The sequence below is a fragment of the Nuphar pumila genome, chromosome 5 (genome assembly GCF_984573655.1).
Source record: "Nuphar pumila chromosome 5, dmNupPumi1.hap1.1, whole genome shotgun sequence".
Taxonomy (NCBI): Eukaryota; Viridiplantae; Streptophyta; class Magnoliopsida; order Nymphaeales; family Nymphaeaceae; genus Nuphar; species Nuphar pumila.
This window is the reverse complement of record NC_143253.1, coordinates 63,557,409-63,575,664: the sequence shown is the minus strand read 5'-3', so window position 1 is coordinate 63,575,664 and position 18,256 is coordinate 63,557,409. Positions and strand designations below refer to the sequence as shown.

Below are 18,256 nucleotides of genomic sequence, written 5' to 3'. Positions count from 1 at the left end.
CTTTAAAGTATCTCCTGACTATGCTAGACTAAGAATTTTTGGGTGCAAATGTTTTGTATTTACTAATAGAAATGACAAACTCTCCCCTTGTGTTATTCCTTGTGCTTTCTTGGGTTATGCAGATAACCAAAAAGGCTACAGGTGCTTTGATCCTAAAAATAAAAAATTATATGTTTCACGTAATGTGACCTTAAAAAAATAAAGTTTTTTTGACTTTGAAAAGGCGAAGGAAGTAGATGGGTATTCCTTTTTATTTGGTTTATGTTTAAGTCATGAAAAATGTGATTATGAATGTGACCTGGATAGTGGTATTAATATAATAGATGAATGAGATCTTGATAATAGTCATGATGATATAATTATTGAAAGAGCAAACTCATAGGAACAAAACTATTTACAATCTTAATGAACCATGTGCACTGGAGAAATATATTGAACAACCTGAAGTTCATACTAGAAGGTCATCTAAGATTTTTAAGACACTCGAAAAGTTTGTGTCTTATGACTCTTTTTCTCCAAAATACAAAGCATTCATTGCATTAATTCATTCATACGTAGAACCTTCAACCTATACTCAAGCTAAAGAACATTTTGAATGGGTAGAAGCCATGAGAATAGAGTTAGAAGCTTTAGAAAAGGCTAATACTTAGACACCTATATGTTGTAGGTGGGTAGGATTAGCGTTTGTTCGAGAATAGCTTATATTTCAAATGGATGTTAAAAAAGTTTTTCTTAATGAAAACCTAGTTGAAGAAGTTTATATGGAGGCACTTTCAGGTATAAGTGTTCCTAAAGGTAAAGCTTTTCATCTGGAAAAGGCTCTTTATGGACTAAAACAAGCACCAAAGGCTTGGTATGACTGATTTAGTCGAGTTATGCTTGATGTTGGATTTAGAACTGACATTGCACGGTTTGATAAGATTTCTGATGCAGGTATTCTTTTTCTTCTTCTCTATGTAGACGACATGATCATCACTGGAGGAGATAAACAGGGAGTTGAAAATATTAAAAAACTTCTCAAAAAATATTTTGAAATGATTGATTTAGGCTTCTTAAAATACTTCTTAGGAATCGAAGTTGCTTACTCTCCTAGAGGATATTTATTATCTCAATCTAAATTTGCTTTTGATAATGTTTCAAGTCTAGAATCACAGATGATAAGAGAATTGATACCCCTAAGATTGCCAACACCAAGATACAAATTGACGTTGAAAAAATTCTTGAAGATCCTACTCCTTACAGACAACTTATTGGAGCACTCTCTTATCTTTCAATTACTAGACATAACACACGCCTAAGTCATAGGGACTCGACAAAGCAGGTGTCGCACCCGCGTCGACCTGCGTGGGTGCACGTGCAGATGTGACACCCGGTGCGGTCAACACGACCATGGGTGCGGTCAATGCACCCAGGGTCATTTTCGTCCAATTTTCAAACCAAAAAAATTTATTGTGTTGCCCGATCAAAAGGGGTTGCGAAAGAGGTTTGCCCTAATCTTCTCCTCTCCTCTCCTCTCCCGTGCAGCTCCGCTCTCTCGCCTCATCTCCTCCTGACGTCTCGCAGGGGAGCCCGACGCCACCTCCTCCTCTCCCTCGTCGCAGGTACCCTCTCGCTCTCTTGTTAGGTCGGTAGGGGAGGGGCCGAGACCCCCCTGCTCCCTCTCGCTCTCTTGTTGGGTCGGCAGGGGAGGGGTCGAGCCCCCCACCCTGCTCCCTATGATTTCAAGGGAGGGGCCGAGCCCCTCCCTGTTTTTGGTAGGGGAGTCGGGAGCAGGATGTTACGAAAACCGCAAGCAAGAAACAACTGAAGGAAACAAAGAACTTTATTTCTCTTTTTCGACAGTTATAAGAGAGAAAGAAAAGAAAGAATTTATACAAGGCAAGGGCGCCAACCCTAAAGCTAAACAAGTCGGGTCTGATCCATAAGAAATCGGGTCTCAAACATAAGCCCAAGAAAAAAATTCTTCCGGGGGGCGCTGCCCCCCTATGACCCCCCCGGCCAGGGGCGGCCCTCCTGACCCCCCGCTCGTAGAATGAGCAGTGGGACCCGCGCCGGGGGGGAGCCCCCGGACGGCCCAGTAAGGGCAAAAACTTTGAATCAGGCTCCACAACTCATCATTGGACTCTATATTTTAAATCTTAATTGTCTGCATAATTGATTTTAATATATTTTTTTTTGTGTTTTCAGGACAAAAATGATGGATAAAGGGAAAAGACTTGCATCATCTTCATCCCCACATGTGAGTTCTGTTGCTAATTTTGTTGATAGTTGTAGTGCGAGTGATGATGTAGGGTTACTAACGATAGATGTAGATAAGCTTGCAAAAATTGGAAAATGAAGTGGTGGAAACAAGAGATTTCGATGCAAGCTCTTTAAAAGAGATTTTGTTGGGTCTTACACAAGAATGAAGACTCATTTGTTAAAAATATCAGGACATGGCATTTCAGGATGCAAAAAAGTTGATGAGACAATGCGAAGACAATACAAGAAAATACAAGAAGAATATGAGAAGAGAAAGGCAATGAGTGATTCTTATGCAATTAGTGTGCCATTTAGAAGCCACCAAGAAGATGCTGAAAAAAAAAAGTCAATGTAGGAGGTAGAAGAACGATACAAGCAACATTAAATACATATGGAATGGAGGATATAGATAGAAAAGTAGAGAGGTATTTTTATTCTAGTTCACTCCCATTTAATACGGCTAGAAATCTTTATTGGAAGTAGGGGTGGCAAAACCTGACCTGACCCGCCAACCCGCTTCTTAGTCGGGTTCGAGTTTAGCTTAAACGGGTTTGTGTCATAAACGGGTCAACCCGCCTAACCCGTTTATTAAACAGGTCGGGTTCGTGTTAGGGGTATGCCAACCCGCCAACCCGGCTGACCTGTTTAATAAACGGGTTAGGCAGGCGGGTCAACCTGTTTACCCGAACACGCCCGCCAACCCGTTTACCCGACCCTCCCGCCAACCCGACCCGCCCGCTAACCCGCCAACCTGTTTACCCGACCCAACCCGTTTATTAAACGGGTTAACCAGGTTAACTGGGTCATGTTGGGTTACCCGTTTAATAAATGGGTCGGGTTCGTGTTTGCCACAGCCGACCCGTTTAATAAACGGGTCGGGTTCGTGTTGAGGTATGTTGACCCCCCAACCCGACCCGATTGCCACCCCTAATTGAAAGGATTTAGTAACATCTTTGGCAAATTGTAATTTGAGTGGCTATGTACCTCTAAGATCAGAAAAAATACGATCCACACTTCTTGCAGAAAAGAGGGCAAATGTGGAGAGGTTGCTGGAGATTAAAAAATATTCATGGGAGCAAAATTGAGTTTCTATTGTTTCTGATGGATGGACAGATATTCAAAGGCGTCCACTGATCAATTTCATTGCTTGTTCGCTTAGTGACCCAATATTCTTGAAAGCAGTTGATGCATATGGGAAATATAAAAATGAAGAGTATTTAAAGGGGTTGTTTATATAAGTCATAAAAGAAGTGGGTGATCAGAAAGTGGTACAAATCATTATAGACAACACTCCAGTTTGTAAAAGTGCAGTGTTGAGTTTGGAGAGTCAGTATCCTCATATTTTTCTGACTCCCTGTGTAGCACACAGCTTAAATCTGACCTTAAAGAGCATATGCAACCCCAAAGAAGAAGAAAATTCACAAGCATATGCTTTATGTTCATGGATTGAAGATTTAGAAAGAAATGTCAAAAGCATTAGGAATTTTGTTGTTAACCACCATCGTGCTAATGCTATATTTAATAGGCATTCTGACCTGAAATTGTTGAAGGTCGCTGAAATACGTTTTGCGTCCATCATTGTGATGGTGAAGAGGATTAAAAAAGTGAAGAATGCTTTGGTTAGCATGGTGATTGATGAAAATTAGGCATTCTATTGTGCTGATGATGATATCAAGGCTCAATAAATTAAGAAATTTATTCTTGATGATGAGTTTTGGGACAAAGTGGTATACTTTATTCAATTTACGTAACCTATTTGGGAAATGTTAAGAGAAGTTGACAAGGATGAGCCCATGATTCACAGAGTTTATGAAATGTGGGATAATATGATTGAAAAAATACAAGTTATAGTTTTCAAGCATGAAAAAAAAAATCTTGCATTGGATGATTCAATTTTTTTTAACCATATTCATTCAATTTTAGTCAAAAGATGGGATAAGAGCAACACTCATTTGCATTGCATGGCACATTTTCTTAATTCAAAATATTATACAAATAAGTGGCGAGCAGGTGGTATTGGTCGTGTCCCTCCAAATTTAGACCCAGAGCTATCAAGACATAGAAATATGTGTATGACAAGACTTTTTTCAGAAGCATATCTTCTACATCAAGTCACACAAGAGTTTGAAAATTTTTCATCTTCGAGATTATATGGACCGACATTATTCGAGAGAGAGGAGGATAATATAGATCCTATCACATGGTGGTCAACATTTGGATCAAAAACACCTATTCTCCAATGTATTGCATTAAGATTGTTATCACAACCTGCTAGTTCATCTTGTTGTGAAAGAAATTGGATCATATATTCTCAAATCCACAACATGAAGAGAAACAAACTCACCAACAAGCGTGCAGAGGATTTAGTATATGTTCATTCAAATCTTTGATTACTTTCGCGAACCAATGATGAATATAAGTACTAATTTGCTCTCTTAGTTATTTGATTATTTCTTAGTTTTTCATTTAAATATACTTGTATTGTATTTAACATTTTCAAATTGGGTTTGCAACGCAGACAAAGAACATCTAAATTTTGAGATGTAAACCCAGAAGAGTGTGACTTCGAGGAAGAGCATGATTTCAACATGACAAACATGGATTTAGCTGAGCCCAGTATTCGTTCTAATGATGCATTTGATGATGAAGAAGAAAATTATTAAGATCCATTACTTCATCGTCATATACATTGTAGGATATACTTTTGGTATGTAATTTAGTTCTTTTCTGCTTTACTTATTTGATTGATATTTAGGTTGATTTATGTAATTGCTTTACCTATTTGATTAATATTTAGGTTGATATATTGCATGCATGATGAATGATATTATGACAAATGTTAACTGTTAAAACTTCAAAATTATATATATATATATATATATATAATTTCTTACATTTTTGCCCTGCCACACCCCCGCACCCGCACCCATGTGACATAGACACACGCTATACACACAACTAGTCAATTTCAGCACGCTCTCACTTATGTTCACATGAGAGCAGTTTTGCGTATTATTAGATATATTAAGACTTCTCTTTTTTGAGACATCTTTCTGTCGGCTTCATCTTCTTTAGATTTAATTGCTTATATCGATACTGACTAGGGAGGTGATCCCAATAACAAACACTCAACCATGGGTTTTTGTGTTTTCTTAAGGTGAATCGTTGATTTCGTGGCCATGCAAGAAGCAGCAAAAGGTTTCGCTTTCATCAACTGAAGCTGAATATCGAGCCATGACAACTACAACGATGGAGATAGTCTGGCTCAGAAGGTTGTTGGCTGATATAGGAGTTCAAGTGACAGGAGCCTCCTACATGTGTTGTGACAATAAGAGTGTGATGTACATTGTCAGCAATCGTACTTTTCATGAACGTACTAAACATATCAAAATGGATTGTCACTATGTTCGAGAAGAGTATAGACCATCGATCTGCCTTATGTTACATCAGAATATCAGTTATCAAATTTCTTCACCAAACTTCTTGTTGCTCCTCATTTATACTTTCTATTAGACAAACTTTCAGTTATTGTACCATAAGTTTGAGGGGGAGTGCTAAAATTTATATATTTATATATATTATATATATTCATATAAATATATTTTCTCTTTATTTTTTTATTTTTTTTCTTTTATTTGTAATTGAACTAGTCAACGCATGTTGACTAGTCAAACATAAGAGTCATTTGGGTCCCAACAACTCTATTTCGAGTTGTTGGGACTCCAATGACTCTATGGAGTCCTCCTCCTTCGTGTATAAATATGGGGCAAAGCCCCCACATTATGTATGATTCTTGCATAAAGGTCATTAATAAAATATTATTTATTTTAGCCTCTTGTCCTTGCCCCTTGTGTGGGTTTTGTGAGTGAGTCCATTTGTGGCTTTTGGTGTGTTCACTTTGGCATTGTGGGGGATCTTGTTGGAGGCTTTCATTTCTTTACACCCCACACATATGCATAAATGCATACACATTTGTACCACACAGACACACACACATGAGCACATAAATACGTATATAAATATGTATAATACACTTTTGTTTGTGCATACTATTATATACATTACAAATTTCTTGATATAAAACAAAGCATGAATTTGATTTCAAGTATGAGATCTTGAATAACAATTATAAATCATTATGATTAAAAACATTTAACAATAAACCCAGGTTGAAAATTGAAACACAGTGAAATCAATGACAGTCAAAAGAAAATAGGCAAGTAAATACAAAATATTCAACCATCATTATACGGAGAAATAGATGAAGTTAGGGACACAGTGTTGATTGTGTCCAACACAGGTTGGACAGAGTCCATGAAGGTGTCATATTTAGTGGTGTGTTGCGCTGACAGCTAAGTGAAGTGCTCGTGTGACATCACCTATTTCACTATTTAGGTTGAATTCCAAGCAATTTAGATTATTTTCACAATATAAGTTCTCTCAGTTTTAGTATTTGAGAAAACATTATTAAGTGTTTACACTAAAGATCGTGCCAAGAAACTTCCACTCATAACACTATAATGTGCATTATGTACTTTGTAATCTCCCCATCTGATGTCAAGAAAAAATAAAAGGTCATCGCACATATCATTGGAGGTAAAGTTTTTGTACCCAAAAAAAAAAGACCAAATGAAACAGAGCTAAATCTATTTTTGTGAGAAAAACCAACTTAGCTGTCATAGGAGAAGAGTTCCCACAGGAGCAGAAATATTACCTGAACTCAACTTGTGAAACCCCTTGCTAACCTTCACAGATGTAGAGTTGATCCCACCACAAAGACCTTTGTCAGAGGAAATCGTAACAATAACATTCTTCTTCACATCAACACCTAAAATCGCAACATAACAGATAGAACTGGTCAGAGCAAAACAAGTATGGACCAAGCCAATAAGAGTAACATGTCATTTAGTCAACATTAGACAGTTGAAGCACAGGCAAATACCATGATCATCACGTCAGTCCCCTTGTAAAATGTGTTTTTTTCTGTAGATTATTTATATGCAGTCTAAACCGCAATTTACAACCATGACATTTCAATTTAATGGGCACTCATTGATTATGAATCTCGCTATGTAATCATATGAAGGAAAATCATTAGGTTTTCGAGAAAGCAATGCTTCCTCCACAATACTGGCCAACCATTCACTTCAACACAGCTATATGTCAGATATTTGTATTAACCATAAATGATATGGCAACAGTTTCAAGTATAAACCAGCAATCAAGAACGCAAAACAAAACCTTAAGGCCTAATCTATATATCCTGCCAATTTCCCTGATTAAGGGGAACCAAAGGACATTCTCAGGCGAACCTGAAACTTGAGAGTTGAAACCCATTCAATTCATTTGTACAGATGTATAATGTTGGTGGAATAACCAATATCTGTTGGTCACATGACTATTTGAGACACAAACTTCATTGAATCGTTTCATGGGTATTGAGATAATAATCGTAATAAAAAAAAATTGGATGCAAATGCCTTATCAGTTCTTGAATTTTACCAAGGCTAAGAACACATCGATATTTCATTTGCTATTGAAGTAAGAATGCAAGCCAATACCAATAAAAAAAAAAACTTCCTAGCTAAAGGTTTTCAGCCACCACCTTGAACATCGATGTGACACCAACCATGCTCAAATCATTTAAACACATAACTAGGTCAAATCATTTAAACACATAACTAGGTTTTCTTTTTCTTTTTAATAAGTTAACTTGCTGACAGAGAAAATCAGTGTCAAGCAGGTACTGGCTCTTAAATGACACAAATCAAGAGTCACATTCCCTGTAAAGACTGGCTCTCAAGTGAACACAGATCATCTATGTATACTTTGCTCTTCAAGCCTATGCAGCATATTGGTTGCACATTTTGAGACAGCTGAACACATGCAAACCAAAGTATGAAAATTAATGAAAACCATAGGTTACTCATTCAAAGAGCTTCTTTTACTAATTTCTTCAAATATTTGAATTTTAAAGAAAAGCAAGAAAAAGATAGAGCATACTAGCAGAATCCCCAAGAAGAGCAGTAAATGGTTGCCACAAGCCACGTGAGTTTTCTGCCTTGCTTTGAATTGCCCTTAGTTTTGAGGCTGCAACCATTTTCATTGCCTTTGTAATTTTTTGGATGTTCTTCACACTCTTCATCCGATTCCTAACTGCAACAAGAATATTGTCAATGAGAACTTCACTCTAAATCAATGTTATGAGAGTTTAGCACGTTAGTGAAGTTCATATGAAATAGCAAAAATTAGCTTTATACCAACTTGGGTTGAAACAGAGCGTGCTCCAAGTGGGATCAGCTCCCTGTACGTCCTAGCAACCATCAGTTTTTCAGAATTTGAAACTGAATAAATTAAGAAAACTGTAGCACAGATGGAATACATAGAAAAAAAATTACAGAAAGACAACATTTTTCATGTGTTACATGATGAACATCAGCAACAAAAGAAACTACTGGCCAGATGATTTAGCCAAAGGATAATATAATGTTTCCAACGATTACCACTCTAGGAGGGAGTCCAAATGGTGTATTGGGGATGGGTTTGTGTGTCCAACACCAGCCCCAATGCATGGTTTTGGAAACACAGTGCCTCCCAAACACCCAAGGCATGTGTTCAAAACCACAATGCAACACCAAATCGGTGGAATCCGTGTTTCCAAACACAGCCTTAATCATGCAAGTACCTTGTTTGAAAGTGTGTCATCTCAACTGAACCACTTGCCAACATATTGTCAGATCATCTGACCCTACCATTTTCTTGCCAACAATGTTGTTAAAAACATGCCTCAAGGTGCAAAAAGCACGCCTTGCCTTGAGGCACTAAAAAAACATAAATGCCTACGCCTCATACACTTTGAGGCGCACCCGTTTTACTGTTTTGGTCAAATGGGGGTCAAAGCCTCCATTTGACCACAATTTAGGCAAAATTTACATAGTCCCCGACCCTAATTAGGATCGAGGGCCTCTTCTTCTCACTCGGTCTCTCCCACCTCTCTCATCTCTCTCAGTCTCTTCCACCTCTATTGTCTCTCTCGGTCTCTCCCACCTCTCTCGTCTCTCTCATCTCTCCTACCTCTTTTGTCTCTCTCGTCTCCCTGGTCTCTCGTCTCTCTCTCACCTCTCTCGTCTCCCTGCTCTCTCGAAAGGAAGGCCAAAGAAGAAGAAGAAAATGCATATTTTTCCTGTTTCATTCTTTTCCTGTTCTTTATTGGCCGAACTGATTTGCCAACATATTTTTCCCTTCTTTTTAAACCTTTATTTTTCCTGTTTCATTGCTTTTCACTTAATTGAGAGTGACTATGGTATAAGGTTCACATGGATTTGCTTGTACTCTTATTTCTTGGTGTATGTGTGCATATTTTTCTATGTATGCATATATTCAGATTTTAATATGTATGCATGTGTCTAGATTTTTCATATATATGTTTGTCTAGATGTGCTTATGATCAGATTTTCATATGTATGTGTCCAGATTTGCTTATGATCAGATTTTTTATATATATGTATGTCCATATTTGCCTATGTATGATCATATTTACCTATGTATGATCAGGTTTGTGTATGCATGATCAGATTTGCATATGTATGATCAGATTTGCCTATGTATGACCATGTTTGCCTACTTATGATCAGATTTACCTCTATATGATTAGTTTTGTCTACGTAAGATCATATTTACCTATGTAGGATCAAATTTGCCTATGTATGATCAGATTGGCCTATGTATGATTAGATTTACCTATGTATGATCAGCTTTACTTATGTATGATCAGCTTTACCTATGTATGATCAGCTTCGCATACATATGATCAATTTGCGTATGATTAGATTTAGTAGTTTTTTTCACAGCTATATAATTTGTTTCCAAGTTATATAATTAGTTTCTCAATTATATAATCAGTTTCTAAGTTATATAATCAGTTGCTCAGTTATATAATTTGCTTCAACATGCAATTCTTGGTGGATGTTTAATTGGAATTCCTGTGTAATATATGTTGATTCTTATTGAATATGAATCTAAATTCATTGGATTATATAAAGCATTGTCTCAGTTTTTTTTTTAACTCTTTGAGTTTTTATAAATTTTTGTGTTAATATATATTTTCTTATATGCATTTTTGCAGTTGAACAATGGGAAGAGATGTAGGATGGGATCATGAAGTTAAAGTTTTAAATCCCACCAAAGATCCCAAACTCGTAGGACATGTAATTTACAATTATTGTCATAAAGAGATTACAAGAGGCATCTACAGGCTGAAACATCACTTAGCTGTCACGAAGCATGGTGTAATCTTGTGCGAAGCAGTTCCACCTGATGTAAAAAGGTTTTTTCATAATCATCTAAGGGATCAGAAGCAAAATAAATAAGAGAAGAAACAAAACAAGTTCACAATTGGGAGAAGTGTTTATTTTGTATCATCAACAGGCGATCATGTGAACAAAGAAGCAGTGAATCATGTAGTGTTGCAAAAACAAGCACGGTTCATCGTGATGACCTCTATGTGAACAAAAAAGCACGACAAACCACAATAAACACTGCTTTCAAAAAGGATAAGAGAAAAAGCATATGACGTGCCATCGGTAGATTCTTTTATTCCAATGCCCTATTATTTAATCTTTGCAACAGTCCATATTTCAGTCCAATGGTAGAAGTTATTGCAAATTATGGGCGAGGGTTCAAACCACCTTCTTACCACGAGATCAGAACGTGGATTTTAAAAGATGAGGTAGATTGTACTCATGAAATTTTAATAAAGTTCAAAAATGAATGGTCAAAAGTTGGTTACAGCATTGTGGCAGATTGTTGGAAAGATGAAAAAGGAAGAAAATTAATTTTCTTGTGAACAACTCATCAGGGACAATATTTTTGAAGTCTACATAAGTGATCATGCATAATTTTAATGCATATTATATATATTTCATGTGTATGATTACATGTGACAAGACTAAATACCCGTGTTTAATCGAGTTTTGGCATGACACTTCTTATTTTCAAAAAAAGACAAAAATGTTTAAAGTGAATACATTTCAATGTTTTTATAAAATTAAATTTTCTTAATAGTTTTTTTTAAAATAGAGTCTTTGAATTTATGAAAAATTTAGAGAGTTGTTTAGAATTTTTTTATTAAAACCCCTCTAACCCTAATTTAGGCTTTAAATAATAGAGAATTAGAGAGGGGGGTGTCTTCCACATTGGGATTCATGCCCCCCTACTCTCTCTCTCTCTCTCTCTCTCTCTCTCTCTCTCTCTCTCTCTCTCTCTCTCTCTCTCTCTCTCACCCTTCTTCTTTCTTCATTTCTTCTTCCCTTGCTCCTCGCCGGCTATTTCTTCTCCTCATCATCAGAGGGTGGTGGTACGATCTCATCGGAAGACCGCTCTTCTTCTCAATCCCTCCATCGGAAAAGACTGCGAGGTACGTTTCCTCTCCTCTGTTTCTTTAGTGTTTCACATCTAGTTAGATTTAGTATATTTCATCAAGTGCATATAACTGCATCTCAGCATATAGCATACTGCATAGCATATTAATAGTTTGCATATAGTTTAGAATAAAACTCAATTTTAAGCAGCATATAGTTAGTTGTGTTTATTTCTTTTTTGTTTTATTTATATATTTTTTTTAGGGCAGGCAGGCTGTAGTGCAGTCTGGACTCTGTACTAATTATATACCAGATCTGTCATTATTGACAGATCTGGTTGGGTTTCTGTACGCAATACCAGGCCCAGCCAACAGGCTGATCCACTCAGACACGGTGCAGTCTGCAGACTGATTTGCATTAAAAAGGAATTTTTTTTTTGCCGTGTGCTGCCGATTAAGCTTGATTCAGATTGAGACCGAATCAGGTCCAATCCGATCGGCAAGCATTGCACACAGATCCAAACCACAAAGAATCAGCTCAGTCAGCGTTGCTGGGTGCTGATATATTTCTTTGATTTCTGTGTGCATTGGCAAGATTGGTGTTTATCTGCATTGTTGGGTGTGTATCTGCCGATTTGCGTGGATCCAACATTGGACTAAATTAGATCTGATCCGACCAGGGATCTAACCCATTAAGGCAAGCTGCGCGTTTTTTATCTGTATATCATCACTTGCTCGGCTGCTTGGAATCAACGTGATTTGATTTGGCCTGAGTAACCTGGCTGGGTCTGATTACTCATAACATATAGACCTACGTGATCAAGCTATCACACAGATCTATATGATCAAGTTTGGGCTTGCTGAAGGTACATTGTTCGGACCTCTGTCTGAACGCAATTAGCCAAGTCGATCTGCGTTGGTGTGATTAGATTCCATCAGTAAAAGTGCTGGCCTGTATGTTCCTCATAGGCTGCATGTAACCTGCACGCCTTTTGCGTTAATTCATATGGCTCAGTTTTTTTAGCATTGCATTGCATGATAGGTCATTTTAATTCTTGTTAGTTAGTACATCATTGCATTTTAGTTGAGATCCTTTTGTTCCATTCCATGATAAGTTTGTTATAACGTTTTGTTTGATAGTTAGTCTAATAAATAAATATCTTGTAGTAGTTACCTTGTTAAAGTTAGTGAGTCTTAATTCAACGTTTTTCTTGAATTCAAGTAGTTAGTCTGTTTCAAAGTTTGTTAGAATACTAGTTTGTTACATTAGTTGGTTACAAGTTAGTTAAATCATTACATTCAGTTAGTATAGTTGTTGAGTCTTGTTTCTACGTAACTAACATTCGTTTTAGAAAGTGTTCCCTGCATTTTCTTTGTTTTGTGTTTTGTGTTTTTTGGTTCTTTTGTGTTCCGCATGTGGATTCCCTCTGGAGGATAAAAGCGCGATAGCGAAGGGCCATACACGTGAGAAAAAAGCTAGATCGTGAGAAAAAGAAGCCCCGCAGATTTTTGTTTTTTTTTAGGGCCACAGAGCCATTTATTTTAAGTTAGGTTGTAATAAGGTCTTTTTATTTTTTAGCCCTCCGCAGAGGGTAGCACATTTCATTTATTTAATTTTTTTTTAAGACAATAAAAATTGTATTTGTATGGGGTACAAAAATCTTTTAAACATGTTCCCTGTGTTCGACCCGGATCACACCTTAATGTGAGCCGATTTTTATCATTTGGTATCTTGTTTACACAAATTATTTTTATCAAAAAACAACTTTCAAAATATCTTTCATAAAAACTTACACCAAATTTTTGGCACCGTTGTCGAGGAACGATGATTTAAAAACTAAGTACCCACTTTATTGCATTTTTCGCGTTTATCTAGGATTGTTATTTTGCTTTCGCATTTTATTTAGGGTTGCTAGTTTAATTTTCTATTGATATTTAGGAGTGTTTAGTTTGCTTTTGTTAATTAACTAGGATTGTTAGAACCACGCTGAGTGCAACCCATAGAGCCAGTTTATTTTTATTGCATGCCTACCTATTAGGATACCCTCTTAGGTGACTTTGCATGTAGTTTGCTTTTGAGCTTTATATCGGTATTGAATGATGTTTATTTCTTGCTCTCAGTTATTTTTTTTTTTGCCTGCTTTTATGGTGTGGTTTGATCACGATTGCGCGCTAGATTAGGTAGAAAATCAATCCTTAGAACGGTTGCTACACCGGTCTGTACCCAAGGTGTATGCAAGCGACACTCGCTTGACCCCGAGCTTGTTTTACCTGTAGAGGACCCCGACTCCATCATTAGGAGAGCACGCAGATCCGGCCCGATGGCTGAGGATCAGCAGATTACCCGTTCCCTGAGGGAGTATTTTCATTCCCAATGAATATACTTTCACCTCCTGCATCGCGAGACCTGATGTAGCGAACAAATTTGAAATTAAAACCAGTGTCATACAGATGTTACTCTCTTTCTACAGCCTTAACAATGAGGACCTCTACTGTCATCTCGACGAGTTCTTAGAGATCTACTCTAGGGTGCGGATCAATAATTTTGGAGATGATATGTTGAGGTTTACCTTGTTTCTACGTTGAGGTTGACCTTGTTTTCGTTTTCCCTCAGGGAGGGAGCCAAGCACTGGCTAAAGTCTTTAGATACGGTTTGGATTGCCAACTGAGAGCAGATGCAGAAAGAATTTCTGAAGAAGTATTTCCCAATTGGTAAGACGAATCAATTTCGTAAGGCCATAACCAATTTTTCACAAATGGAGGGAGAACAATTACATGAGACATGGGAGAGGATGAAAGATCTTCTCCGAAAGTATCCCCATCACCAGGTGCCCCGTTGACAACTGGTGCAATACTTTTACGATGGGCTGACTGAGAAGAATCGCCAGATGGTTGATGCAGTCTATAGAGCACTTTCATGCTGAAAAGTGAAGACGAAGCGTGGGCCTTGTTCGAGACCCTTAGTGAAAATTTTATGCATCACGCTTCGGCCTCTAGAACTGAAAGGGCAGCACCTGCCTCTGTGGGAGCGAAGAAGGCTGGCATGTACGAGATAGGGACACACCTTGAATTGCAAAACAAGGTCGACATGCTGACCCAAGAATTGGATAAACTGTTGTCGAATCCCTCACCAACTATGCAGGTGTGTGCGCTGTGTGCTAGCCCAACACAACATGTCTTTGATTGTCCTGCAGCGCCGCAGTACCCTGAATTTGTGCAAGAGCAAGTTCAGGTGGCGCAAGGTTTCGCCAAGCCCGCACCCAACCCATTTTCAAAATACCTATAACCCGGGTTGGCGAAACCATCCCAACTTCTCATAGAAAAATCCACAACAACCCCTCATCCCTTCCTAAAACCAACCTAGACCAGGTGGCTACCAGTCGAGCTTTCAGAGACCAAGCTATCCTTAAGCCCACCCTTCCTTTAGTCAGCCCCAGTCCTAAGAGCCCGCATCTAGCCAGTTCTTTGAGAACAAGATGCTTCAGGCTTTTGCAAACATCAAGGCGAACCTGAATTCCCATACCCAGTCCATTGCAAAGTTAGAAACTCAGATTAACAGCTTGCCGAGGTGCTAAACAGGCGAAGTGAGGAGACATTACCTAGCCAGCCCTTGGTCAACCCTAGGGGTAAGGAATCGATGCATGGCCTGCACATAACAGATACACACCAAGAGCAGGCTCAGGCGATTACCACCCTTAGGAGCGGGAAGGAGTTCCATGGAACTAGGGAGACTGCAGAAGAAAGAGAGAGACAGATTGATAAGCAGTCAGTCCCCATTAAGACATCTCAAGAAAGTGAGAGGGCTCTGAAAAAGGTGAAAAAGGATCTGGATCCGATCCGTTTCCACGTCGATCCATGGATTGTGTATCCATACTTATGCATTGTAAAACACTTAGACTGTCGGGTCTGGATACACCAGACCCGGATCCATACCTCTGTGTTGTAATTATAAAACACTGTTTAGGTCACGATTCTATGTATGAAAAAAAGAAAAAGGAAATTGTATCAGCCGAAAGCCTTGGGTTTCCTCTTCGTCTCTCTCTCTCTCCCTCTCTCTCTTTTCTCTATACAGGTGAAAAACTTTCATGGTATCAGAGCATAGATCCGGCTAAGGCTGATAAGGATTCCGGCAAGAGCGAAGTTCAGAAAATTGAGTTTAAGGATTCCGGCAAGAACAAAGTTCGGAAAATCGAGGTTTTTTGTATCCCTTTCCTTTTTCTTCTGTTTCTCTCCATTTCCTCTCTTTGCTCATTCGTTCCTTCTTTTTTGAAATCTCCTGTGTACCCACACCTCACGTGGGTTTCTTTTCTCTGTGAAACCGTGATCCACGTGAACTCTATTCACGTGGGTTTCACATTTGGTGAATCTGTGATTCACGTGCACCATTTTTACGTGAGCACAGACTTTGGGTGACTGTGTTTCACGAATCTTCCCTTTTTTTTTTAATCTTCCTCTACCTAATCTCCTCTAAGTCTGTCTTTGCATATTCGAATATTTTTTTTTATGATTCTTTATTGTTATGCTGTGAAACTTGTTCCTTGAGTATCTATTTCTATTCTTGTAAAAAAAAGGGGGGTTTTCTTTTAACGTGTGAAGGCATTCTTCATCACGTCAATCTCAGTTTCTGGACTGTATAGAAAAGGTTCAGAAACTGATTTTCCTGAATCCGACAGCCTGCGATTCTCCTAAAAAAAAGGAAGAAAGCGGGCTGAACTTTTTGTGAACACTCTGGTTGACATTCTTATTGTTTTTCATTCTCAAATGGACCCTTACCTCTCTCAATCAAATCTTTTTTCAAGCTTTCTCAACCAACTTGTTTCTGAAAAGTTGAATACCTCAAATTTCTTGATTTGGAAGAGACAAATTATATCTTTTATAAGGAGTCAAGGTCTCTTAGGTCACCTGGATGGAACCACTCTCGTTCCACCGGAATTTGTCCCGAAAGAAGAGAAAGATGATCAAGGGATGAGTTTGGTCGTGTATGTCAAAAATGTAGAATTTCTCAATTGGGAAAGGAAAGATCAATCGGTTGTCGCATACATCACCTCAACCCTGTCTCAAGAAGTTCTAGTTGCCATTCCCGACAATTGTACAGCGCTACAACTCTGAGAGCGATTGGTTTAGACGTACTCGCAGGTTTCTCAAGCAAGGATGGTTTTCCTAAAAGTTTCCGTTGTTAAGAAAAGAATCCATGACCATCATGGGATATTTGAACAAGATAAAGACCATCACAGATCAGCTTGCAGTTATAGGATGTGCCGTAAGCGACAATGACATGGTGCAACAAACTCTGAGTGGATTGGGATCTGACTGCAATATGATAGTCACTTCACTATTGTGTCTTCCTACTCTTCCTTCCTTCGATGCGTTACGAGCGAAATTGATTCAGTATGAAATGACTCTCAAGGGATTCTTTGAGAAAACTCACATCCACACAAATTCTCAAGAAGTTTTTGTCACTGGAGTGACTTATGGTAGAGGACGAGGACGAGGAGGACGAGGAGGACAAGGGCGAAGTGGATACGGAGGGCGTGGTCTACTCCCCACTCCAAATATGTCTGCTCATGCGCAGGGATCAAGATCCATCCCCACTTGCTTCTTTTGTAACAAAAAGGAGCATATCAAGGTGAATTGTTGGCACAATCCAGAGAATAAAGGAAAGGGTCCACAGACAGAAATGAAAAGAAAATTCACCAATACCAGAGATAGTGGAGAGATCAAAGATCTACTAATATCTGCCTTATCAGAGTTGAAATTGAAGCAGAATGATGAAGGCACTTGGTTCATGGACTCAGGAGCAGTGACTCATGTGACAAGTGATGCAAGTAAGATTTCTAATCCTATTCCTTATTTTGGAAAAAGTAAGATTGTTACTGGAGATGGATCCCACCATCTTGTTTCTCATGTTGGAAAAATTGTCATTCCCATGTCACATTTCACTCTTACTCTCTCTGACGTTCTTCATGCTCCTGACATTAAGAAAAACATTGTCTGTCTCCAAGCTTATTGATGATAATAATGCTTCAGTTGAATTTACTCCCTTCTCTGTGCAGGTCAAGGACCTACACACGAGGGAAACATTCGCTGAAGGAAAAAGACGAGGCAATATGTATGTCTTTGAAGAAGCTCCATGTCATGTTGTCCGCCCTGCTCACCTGAATTCGAAGCCTTCGTTAGAGTCGTGTTCATCTACTTCTGCTAATGTTTTTAGCATTTCTGAATGTAATAAGTCATTCTTATGGCATAGTCGGTTAGGACATTGTGGGAGTCATTTTATTGAGAAACTTGTCTCTAATAATCTCATTCCAAAAGAAAGTCTTAATGGGAATGAGAGCAGTCATAAGTGTTCCAGTTGTCTTTCATGTAAGAGTCATGTATTGCCTTTCCATTTCATTAATAAGAGAGCTTCAAAACCTTTTGAGATTATTTGTTCTGATGTATGGGGACCCGCTCCAATTGTCTCTGGATCTGGGAGCAGATACTATCTAATCTTTGTTGATAGTTATTCTCGATACACTTGGATATATTTCATAAAGAATAAGTCGGAAGTCTTCTCTTTGTTTCAAAATTTTCTTTCCTTGGTCAAAAATCAAATTTCTGAGTCCATTCAATTTTTCCAATGTGATGGAGGTGGGGAATTCTCATCCCGTGATTTTG

General features: G+C 38.3%; 1 protein-coding gene across 2 annotated transcripts in view; it reads right to left on the bottom strand.

Moving 5' to 3' along the window:
• The window catches only part of LOC149837706 (ATP synthase subunit gamma, mitochondrial-like), a 65,861-nt gene that overhangs the window by 16,166 nt on the left and 31,439 nt on the right, over positions 1-18,256 (bottom strand). The window contains exons 2-4 of one of the 2 annotated variants that reach the window (XM_090006186.1): positions 8,502-8,545; positions 8,245-8,397; positions 6,956-7,069 (exon numbers count right to left, since the gene is read on the bottom strand). In XM_090006186.1, the coding sequence (XP_089862312.1) occupies positions 6,956-7,069; positions 8,245-8,397; positions 8,502-8,545 (311 nt within the window). Of the gene's footprint in view, positions 1-6,955; positions 7,070-8,244; positions 8,398-8,501; positions 8,555-18,256 lie in introns of both variants that reach the window. The other variant, XM_090006185.1, reaches the window with a different exon arrangement.